This window comes from Cervus canadensis, chromosome 6 (assembly GCF_019320065.1).
Source record: "Cervus canadensis isolate Bull #8, Minnesota chromosome 6, ASM1932006v1, whole genome shotgun sequence".
Lineage (NCBI taxonomy): Eukaryota > Metazoa > Chordata > Mammalia > Artiodactyla > Cervidae > Cervus > Cervus canadensis.
In genome coordinates, this window is record NC_057391.1 from 68272922 (window position 1) to 68283469 (window position 10548).

The 10548-nt window shown below is 39.6% G+C and overlaps 1 protein-coding gene across 3 annotated transcripts in view; it reads left to right on the forward strand.

The window, feature by feature from the left end:
- The window catches only part of SLC38A6 (solute carrier family 38 member 6), a 68418-nt gene extending 65992 nt beyond the window's left edge, over positions 1-2426 (forward strand). For 2 of the 3 annotated variants that reach the window (XM_043472232.1, XM_043472236.1), the window contains 3 exons: positions 281-425; positions 530-624; positions 811-2426. In XM_043472232.1, coding sequence (XP_043328167.1) covers positions 281-425; positions 530-624; positions 811-891 — 321 coding nt within the window. In that variant the 3' untranslated portion in view covers positions 892-2426. The remainder of the gene's footprint in view (positions 1-280; positions 426-529; positions 625-810) is intronic. The other variant, XM_043472233.1, reaches the window with a different exon arrangement.
- Positions 2427-10548: the final 8122 nt, after the last annotated feature.

Sequence of the window (10548 nt, forward strand, 5' to 3'; positions counted from 1 at the left end):
TTATGGTTAGTAATTTTGAAAATTATGCAACCTAAAGAAATTGCATGTGACGATTTTTTCAAGAATTAAACCAAGACAATTTTTATGAAGCTCACACAGATAGGTACATTTCTTAGTTTATGTGCAATAAATACTTTACAGTACAGTTTAGGCTATATTTTTGGCATCTAAATGGTTTGGAATATCATAGTAACCGTGCCATACATGGGTTTCCCTAAGCAAGTAGTTTGGCTTTGACACTTCCTCTTTGCTTAAATCTGTTTCTTTTTCTGTTTTACAGGCAAGGAAAGCTTTAATGATGATGTTTTTTTCCAATTTTCCATTCTCATGGATTCGCCATTCTTTGATCACTCTAGCTCTCAATATTATCATTGTTTTACTGGCAATATATGTTCCTGACATTAGGAATGTATTTGGTATAGTTGGTAAGTTTTCTGTTTCAAAAATTGTTTTCTGAAATAGGTAAAATTGTCTTCCAGTCTCACATCTGAATCTGGCATTATTCTTTTTTTTTTCTTCCCACTTTAAGGTTCCAGTACATCAACGTGTTTGATTTTTGTGTTCCCAGGACTGTTTTATCTTAAAATGAGCAGAGAGGATTTTCTCTCACGGAAAAAGTTGGGGGTAGGTTGGGTTTTGTTTGTTTCTTTTAAGAATCTTATTTTAAGAAATAATTTGTCATTTTTTAATTAAGTCTTTTACCTACATCAAAAAAAGTTAATATATTTTGAACTATATGCATTATTGGAGAGGGTGAAGGTTTTAAAAAATACTTCTAATTTTTCTTTATCTTTTTCCTTATTTCCACAGGCATTTGTTTTGCTCATCTTTGGTATTTTGGTTGGTAATTTTAGTTTAGCACTCATTATTTTTAATTGGATTAATAAATGAAAGAAATTATTTTCCTACTTCCTATGAAGAATATTTTACCTCCTTATGCAAAAAGGAATGATTATGGAAGGCACCTTGGATGAATCCTCTTTATATGGGTTAACATTTTTGCAAACATAATAGAAAAGCAGAACAAAACAAGAGTGGGTAGGAGAAAGTAGATGTAGCAGTTTTAATCAAAATAAGAAACAAACTCAAAGTGCTCTTAAATATGTTGAACATCTTTATGAGTTTATTTTTTTGAATTAATAGGGTAGTTTTAATGTTTACAGAGATAACTGACCAGAAAGTACAGAGAGTTCTCATATATTCCCTCATTCTAGCACACCCATAGTTTCCCATATTACTAACATCTTGCATTAGTGAGGTACATTTGTTATACTTGATGAGCCAATATTGATATATTATTATTAACTGAAGTTCATGGTTTACATTAGGGTTCGCTTTTGATGCAAGCATTGGCAACCACAAATCTTTTTACTGTCTCCATAAAAACCATGAGCCTTTCCCCATGAGCCTTTCCTAAAACATTGTTTGGTGGAATCATGCAGTATCTAACCTTTCAGACTGGCTTCTTTCACTTAGCAATATGTGTTTAAGTTTGCTCTATGTCTCTTCATAACTTGATAGCTTTTTTTTTAGAATCACTGATAGTATTCCATTGTATGGATGTACCACAATTTGGGGCTTCCCAAGTGGTGCTAGTGGTAAAGAACCTGCCTGCCAATGCAGGAGACTGAGAGACCCATTCCTGGGGCGGGAAGATCCCCTGAAGGAGGGCATGGCAACCCACTCCAGTGTCCTTGCCTGAAGAATCCCATGGACAGAGGAGCCTGGTGGGCTACAGTCCATGGGGTCGCAAAGAGTTGGACATGACTGAGCAACTTAGCACATGTGCACCACAGTTTGTTTTTTCTTTCACCTGTTGAATGACCTCTTGTTTGCTTTCAAATTTTGACATTTGTGAATACAGCTGTTATAAACATTTGTAGGCAAATTTTTGTGTGGACAGAGATTTTCAGCTTGTTTGGGTTCATACCAATACCAGAGACTTTGCTTCTTAGCAGTTGCTGCATGGTGTGGTAGAATATTTAGTCTTGTAAGAAACTGCCTAACAGCCTTCCAAAGTGGGCTGTAACATTTTGCAGTCCTGCCAGCAATGTGTCAGAGTTCCTGTTGTTGCATATCCTCGCCAGCATCAGGTGTTGTCAGTATTTTGTATTTTCACCATTCTAATAGTGGGTGTGCAGTTGTAATATCTCATTTTTGTTTTAATTTGCATTTCCCTAATGACAGGTGATGTTGAACATGCTTATTTACCATCTGTGTATTTTCTTTGGTGAGGTTCTGATTTTTAAAATTGGGTTGTTTTTCACTGTTGAGTCTTGAGCATTCTTTATGTATTTTAGATACCAATTCTTTATCAGATATGTCTTTTGCAAAGATTTTCTCCCAGTTTGTGGGTTGTATTTTCATTCTCTTAGCAGCATCTTTCACTGAGAAGTTTTTTAATGTTATTAAATATATTGAGATAATTTTTTGTTTCTTTGTTTTTTTTTTAACAAATCAGTGCATTGTTTATATACAAAATTAAATCTTAGTTCATGCGTTAATGTCAACATTAGTCACTCATAACAAAACTATGGGATTATTTCACTTGGTATTTTGCCCTGACTCCAAATCCTGACTAAGAAACTTACGATTTTCCTCTGTTATGCAGTATGAGATAGAGCTGTGATGACTGGCTGTGGATTTGAAAGTTCTCTGAGCCTTCTCATTTGTCACTAAAACATGTGACTTTCTACTTGACAGACAGAGACAAATATTGATGATTTATATCATATTTTGTTTGGAAGTTATAGATCATTCCCACCTTCCCATTGCTGTGGCTTATTCCTGGTTGGAAACCAGCAGCTAGGTTCCCCCTCCCCCACCACCCTGGGGCGTGTTCTGTGTAAAGGCGCCTTGTTAGCAGCCTGCCAAAGCCAGGGTATATCAGTAAAATGTAATCCTGCCCCTGAGCACATGTAAAGTAGAGAATTACATGCAAACTGCCAATTTGCATGTATGAAAACACACACTTTTGCAGGTGCCCCCTTGCTTCCCGCTTAGGAAATGGACTGAAAAATTGATAACTGAGCTGCTCTTTTGAGTTCAGATATCTCTCTGGCAACTTGCGATCAGCATGGTGTCATGGAAAAACTCTAAGTTTGGGGTTAGAAAGACATAAATGAAAATCTCAGTGAGTTTAGACAAACTACTTAACCTCTCTAAACCTCTACTTTCACATAGGTATTAAGTGGAGTTAATACCAATTATACAGGGTTGTGTTGAGAGGATTAAATGACCTTGTATAAATTAGGTGCAGACCAAAACAGGCTCTCTTAATAGATTGGATATTTATCCCCTTTTTTTCCATCCCTTCACCTTGACCTGTAAAATGAATTTGCTTTCGGACAAGGACATGGAATTTCTCTTCCATCTTGCACAACTATTATGTTTAGAATCTTTCTAGCCATCACTCACAGGAGAACTGGCCCCATGTGCATTCCTTTTAGTGCTTTCCCACATTTCTATGGGAAATTATAGATCCAAATACAAATAGGTGTTCAGCTGCTAAAATAAATCTAACTCCAATAATACCAAAATAACCCTAAGTCTGCAGCAGATGCAAGGATGTCCCCAGGGGCAGATGTTAAGCGTGATGACAGGTGGGCATCAATTAACATATTTGTCACCTGCTCACGAGATGGGATCATGGGAGGTTTGGCAAAGGGACAAGTAACCTATTTAACTGCCCAAAACTTAGTTAATACCAAGAGAAATTATTTGTAGAGCTGTTTATTTTTATTTTACTTTCACGTTCTGCCTAATCTAGTTGCCTGTTTGGATTCGTAACTTTTCCCTATGAGTTTGGAGGAAGCTAGTAAGATGATTGGTAAAAAGCAGTGCCCCCTTCATCAGGATTTCACATAAAACCTTGTTCAAGTACTCCTCAGCATTTTTCCTGGGAAATATAGGCCTTCTCATTTTGGGCTTAATGTTCATAATTTATTAGGTAATAACTATTTAAAATAAAACTAAGTAAAGCACAAAATCTGTATTTTTCTAACACTTGGAGCCTTGTTTGCTAAATTAAAAGACGAAGTGCTGAGACTATAAATTACTTTCATATGTTGAAGGTGAATGTTTAAATTGTACTTTTTTTTTCAGAGAATGTTTACTCATGAGCTTAGCATTTAAATGGTTAAAACAAGCCTTTGAAGTTAACACTCCATTAAGATGAATGGGGGTAGTTCACACCTCTGCTGGCGCTGTATTATTTCAGTCTGGCTGTGGAGAAAACAAGACAGCAATAGGTTGATTTACTGTGTGAAGGCCCTTTAAACACCCAGGTCTGGAAATCTTTGTCGTTTTTTTCTTTTCCATCTAGAAAGAGAATCTGAAATACAGCACAATTTAGGTTTAGAATTGAAGTCTTGAAAGTAAAATAGCATAGGTTCTGTACTCTCTGGAAATTCCTAACTGGCATTTGGTGGGTAGCTAGTTACCAGGTCAGCCCAACCTCTCTGGCTTTGTTTGCTTCTGTACCCTCATGTTTCTTCCTATCACGGTACCCTTTAAATTTAAGCTTGGTACCCTGGTATACAGGGCTTCTCAGGTGGCCCAGAGGTAAAGAATCCGCTTGCCAATGCAGGAGATACGGATTTGATCCCTGGGTCAGGAAGATCCCCAGAGGAGGAAATGACAACCCACTCCATACTCTTAACTGGAAAAATCGCATGGACAGAGTGGCCTGGCAGGCTACAGTCCATAGGGTCATGAAGAGTCAGACATGACTGAGCACAGATGCACACAGCTTGTTATATTCACCAATGGAAAAGCAGAAACAAACTATCCATTTTTGGGTTAAACTTTACACATGCCTTTAAGTGAGTTATGAGCTTTTCATTGACCTTTGTGTGCTCCTAAAAAATTTTCATCTTTGCAAAATCTCATGTTCTATATTTGCCTAAATATAAAGCATTCAACTTTAAGAATTTTTTTCTTCCCCATTTTTTGGGGGGAAGGAGTGGTGGGTTAAAGTGAGCACAGATCAGCTGGGAAAGATTCACTTCTTTCTCGGTGTGTCCTTTGCACCAATACAGTTGTATGTGAAATATGTATTCTCCCCATCGGTGGAAGGGCTATAGCCATTTGACCCTGAAATGATTTGTTTTAGGAATAAGATTACGTGAGCACAAATGAAATGGTGAGCATTGTATGAGATGTTAATGAATGTGAAAGATCAGATTTTTCTCTTCTGCTTTTTCTGCCCTGTGTATTTGCAGGAGCAGGTTCCTAGACAATTTGTGGGGAGCTGGGTGTGGAGAGTGTTTCCATTTGGGCTGTCTTCAGTGCCGACACTGCCAGTATGGTATATGGAGATGGAGAGTAGATGCCAGAAACAAAGGGACTCAAACCATCCATTTTAACCTGTCTTCCTTCTTGGCATGTTGACAGTACTCTGTGGCTATGTTAGAATTAACCCTGTTGGAAACATACTTTGTTTCCTGCGACTTTGCCTAAATTTTAGGTGTCATAATTTTTGGTCTAAGAACTTCTCAGAACCTTCTATAGAGTAAGAAATTAGCTTATCTAATTTAAACACATAATTTATTCACCTTTCTACCGTGATCCTCTATAGTCTTTTTATAACAAAGCAGACAAAATGGGAAAGCAAAATTTTGACAAAGGATGAGTAAAGTTGTTGTGGAGGTGGTTTCCCCAGTGGCGTCAGAATTCTTTGCTTCTCACCCTTCCTAAACAACCTGATGTATGGTTTTGCTATCATCATGATCCAGTGTCCTGGCTTGCCAGCCTGTCAATCAGGATGAGCAATTATGAGGAGCAGGAAGACTCATCTTGGCTGATGGCCAGGTGGACAGGTGGGAGTGAGAGGTTTTTTCACCTATGGGACAGAGTAAGTGGTGGAGAGGGAAATGGAGTTGCCAGGGGAAAAAAGAAAAACAGATGAATTAAAAGGCGTTGTAATATGAAATGTTATGAAGAAAAAAACTTGCAGAGAAATGTTGCCCACTTGTTTGAATGTATATGTGTTTTATCTTATGTTGATCAGTGTACTGATGCACAGCACCAGTAAGGGAGCTGGCTCATTCCACCAAGCAAACAGTTAGAGAGCACATATTGTGTACTAGCAGTCTCGCTGGACCTAAAGGTGTGAAGGTAAATAAAGCACATTTTTTGCCTGGAAAAAAAAAAAAAAGCTTAGATACCGCTCAGATTTTTCTGACTGAACCTTTTCAGGTGGACTTGGTAAGTGAAACTGCTTAACTCAAAGAAGTTATTTCATGTATGTATCTGTGTATACACAGATATGGGCTTCCCTGGTGGTTCACATCTGATGATGGTAAAAAATCTGCTTGCAGTACAGGAGACCTGGGTTCAAACCCTGGGTCGGGAAGATCCCCTGGAGAGGGGAATTGCTATCCACTCCAGTATTCTTGCCTGAAGAATTCCATGGACAGAGGAGCCTGGTGGGCTACAGTCCATGGATTGCAAAGAGGCAAACACTACTGGGCGACTAATTTTTTTTATACATAGATATATATATACACATATATACATACATATTAAGGATTTTGGACTCAAACTTACTTGTGTCCAAATCCCAGCTTTACCTCTTTTTCTCTAATTTAGGACAAGTTACTTTAATTCTTTGAAGACCTATGTTTGAATACTGAGTTTTCTCTTAATCAGGGGAAATATACCTTGTGTCTTTGTTGTGTGTATGCTTAGTCGCTCAGTCATGTCCAACTCTTGCAACCCTGTAGACTGTAGCCCGCCAGGCTCTTCTGTCCAAGGGATTCTCCAGGCAAGAATACTGGAGTGGGTTGCCATTTCCTTCTCCAGGGCATCTTCCCAACCCAGGAATTAAACCCAGTTCTCCTGCATTGCAGGCAGATTCTTTACCGACTGAGCTGGCACAAGCTGGAATCAAGATTGATGGGAGAAATATCAGTAACTTCAGATATGCAGATGATACCACACTTATGGCAGAAAGCAAAGAAGAACTAAAGAGCCTCTTGGTGAGAGTGAAAGAAGAGAGTGAAAAAATTGGCTTACAACTCAACATTCAGAATACTAAGATCATGGCATCCGGTCCCATCACTTCATGGCAAATAGATGGGGAAACAATGGAAACAGACTTTAATTTTGGGGGCCTCCAAAATCACTGCAAATGGTGACTGCAGCCATGAAATTAAAAGCCGCTTGCTCCTTGGAAGAAAAGTTATGACCAAGCTAGACAGCATATTAAAAAGCAGAGACGTTATTTTGCCAACAAAGGTGTTGAGAGGGTAACAGGCAAGAAGGCCAGGGGTCTCCAAATGGAGGAAAGAGGCTGTAAGTGCCAGACATTTTTATCTCTCTTAAGCGGCAGGAAGAAACAAACCAGCGATCTGTTTTTCCTTCTCTACACAAATTTAAAAGGAGGTTTCTCTTAACATTCTGTGTTGCCATGACACCTGGTCTCACCTAAAGCTAACTACTCTCAAACTTTGAGTTAACCAATACATGCCTTTTTCGTATGGAAATGTTGTCTTAAGCTATGTTAATGAACCCCAGACTCTATCTTCAAGTTGGTTCCACCAAACGGCCTAACTTACTTACTCAGGTATTGTTCCCCTAATCTATGTAAATGGAACTATTTGTTGGTATTCTGCCCTTCTACAAGATTCAAGTCAATCGTTTTATGGCCTGGAATGAATTATCTGATGCCATTCTAAATTTTATGACATTCCTTTCATTTCATTAACAGACTGTGAGTGACTATATAACATACAGCTAAAGACTAGGAGGGGGGTACTCTTTTGCCCCCTTCTGATGTCTATGTCAGAAGCTTTCTCTATACTTTAATAAAACTTTATTACACAAAAAGCTCTGAGCGATCCAGCCTCGTCTCTGGCCCCGGATTGAATTCGTCTCCTCCGGAGGCCAAGAATCCCGCGTCTTATCGTTCAGCAACAACCTTTCAGTATGTCTAGTCAAAGCTATGGTTTTTCCAATAGTCATGTATGGATGTTGGACTATAAAGAAAGCTGAGCGCCAAAGAATTGATGCTTCTGAACTGTGGTGTTGGAGAAGACTCTCGAGAGTCCCTTGGATAGCAAGGAGATCCAACCAGTCAGACCATCTTAAAGGAAATCAGTCCTGACCATTCATTAGAAGGAGTGATGCTGAAGCTGAAAGTCCAATACTTTGGCCACCTGATGTGAAGAATGGACTCATTTGAAAAGACCCTGATGCTGGGAGAGATTGAAGGCAGGAGGAGAAGGGGACGACAGAGGATGAGATGGTTGGATGGCATCACCGAGGCGATGGACATGAGTTTGAGTAAGCTCCCGGAGTTGGTGATGGACAGGGAAGCTGCAGTCCATGGGATCACAAAGAGTTGGACACAACTGAGCAACTGAAATAAACTGAACAAGGGAAACATTCTCTGTTAAGCCCTGAATTGAATACAGCTACAATTTCATTACTTGGTGTTTCCTCAAATCACATGATTTCCAAAACCATGTATCTCTTCTCCATTCTCTGCTTTCAACCAATAGTCAGCAGCCTGATCAGAACATAGTGCTCTAGAAATAACCCTGACCAATGCAGTTTGTTTTTACTACTGATGTATTCTGTCCCAGGAAAAATAATTTTTGTAGTTTTGTAATACATACTCTATTTTTACCTCAGTTTTTCCACAATGTCATTACACTTTTTTTTTTTTTTTGTCATTACACTTTAGACTTACAGAGTATGTGGTCATGAATCTTGATTCTACAGCATTAGGGTTGTTTCCTGCTTTTTGACATTCTTCGTTATCTTGCCCATGAAAGAGGATGAAAATGTTCACAGATGAAATATTCAATGACACAAGACTTAACTACCGAGACCCCAGCCCACCACTAGAAACCTTTGTTCCAAGTCATCATTAACCTCCTCTCTGGGTGCAGTTATTATACTCATATAGTGTCATCTAACTTGCTTTTCTTCAGGTCCCCTGGAAGAATCTCCGAGGTTAGCAGGCGCAACCTAAATTCTCGTCTGTCCTTCATATTTCTAGTTGTTCTTGGCCATTTGCGCTCGGGCGCCACACAGTGACCTCAGACTCAGTGTGTTCAGATCCATCCCCCCCCACAGTTTTCCCGTGGCTGTCGGTGGCCCCACTGTTTGAATCTAACCTCCCAGCTGGTTTTCTTGCTTCCACCCCTGCCACCTGCAGTCCACGTTCACAGTACGGGCAGAGCCATCGTTTACACATGTAAGTCAGCTCACGCCACCACCCTCCTTGATTTTCTCCCACGGCTTCCCATCTCGCAATGCCGTGGCCTGCAAGGCTGTTTCATTGGTACCCACTCATTTCTCTGACCTCACCTAATATCTGTCTTTCACTCGTCTCCAGCACACAGGCTTGTCTGTCCCTTGAACACACCAAGCTTGCTGCCATGGGCTTACTCTTTTCCCTCATTAGACCATTCTTTTCAAAAACCTTTGCAAGCTTGGCTCCTCATCATCAAGCCTCAGCTCAAACATCACCCTCTCAGAGATGTCTTCTCTGACCATCTAATGTAAGCAAGTGGCTCCTAGCATACAGTCTTGCTTTATAACTTTACCCTATTAGACCTGCATATTTTTTTGTTGCCTGTGTCCATTGGACTGCGAGTTTCATAAGAACTGGGAACCATCTGTCTTATTTATCACCAAACCCTTAGACCCTTGAAGGGTACTTAGCAATTGGGAGTAGCTTAATAAATGTGTTGAATGAATGCATAAAGGAATCTTACTAATTATATATCTGTTTACTCTTTACCTCCAGTTTATCACCATATCAGTTCTTCCTTTGAAATGATTCCTAGATTTGCTTTTATCCTACCCCTATCCTCCTGCCAGCACCTGCATCTGAACCTCACCTCTTTGTGCCTGGTTTGTTGCAGTGATTCTCCACCCAAGTTGTTTGCTTTTTAGAATCACTTGGGGAGTTTTAAAAAATGACAATGTCCAGGCTCTACCCCAAATCAATTAAATCAGAATCTCTAGGGGGCAAGAGCTGGGCATTAACATCTGTTTCTATAGCTTCTCAGGTGATTATAGGTGATTATAATAGGCAACCACTGGAGTGCTGCATTAGCCTGCTAATAGATGTCTGTCTTCCAGTCCATTTCCTCTGTTGACGTCTATCTCTTTGGAACTGTTCCCTACTAGCACATGTTAATTCCACATTCGCCTCTTTCATCTACCCAACTGTATTTCATCTTATTCTTGCTTACCTTCTCTTCTACACTGTAATGTTTCACTATCTGGCACTTGATTTGCCTTTTATTAACTATCCCGCTTTCACATTTTTACTTCCACTGTCCTCCTCTCCCCATTCTGACTTTACATATACACCCAGAATGTCCTTATTGCTCTTCCCTGTCTATCCAGATACTTCCCATTCTTCAAGACCAAGCTCAGATCCCACCTTTTAAATACTTCATTCTCTGCCTAATCTACCCCTTATTATCTGTATAATTCTTTTGGCATATATCATTGCTGTGCTATGCTTAGTCGCTCAGTCATATCTAACACTTTGCGACCCTGTGGACTATAGCCTTCCAGGCTCCT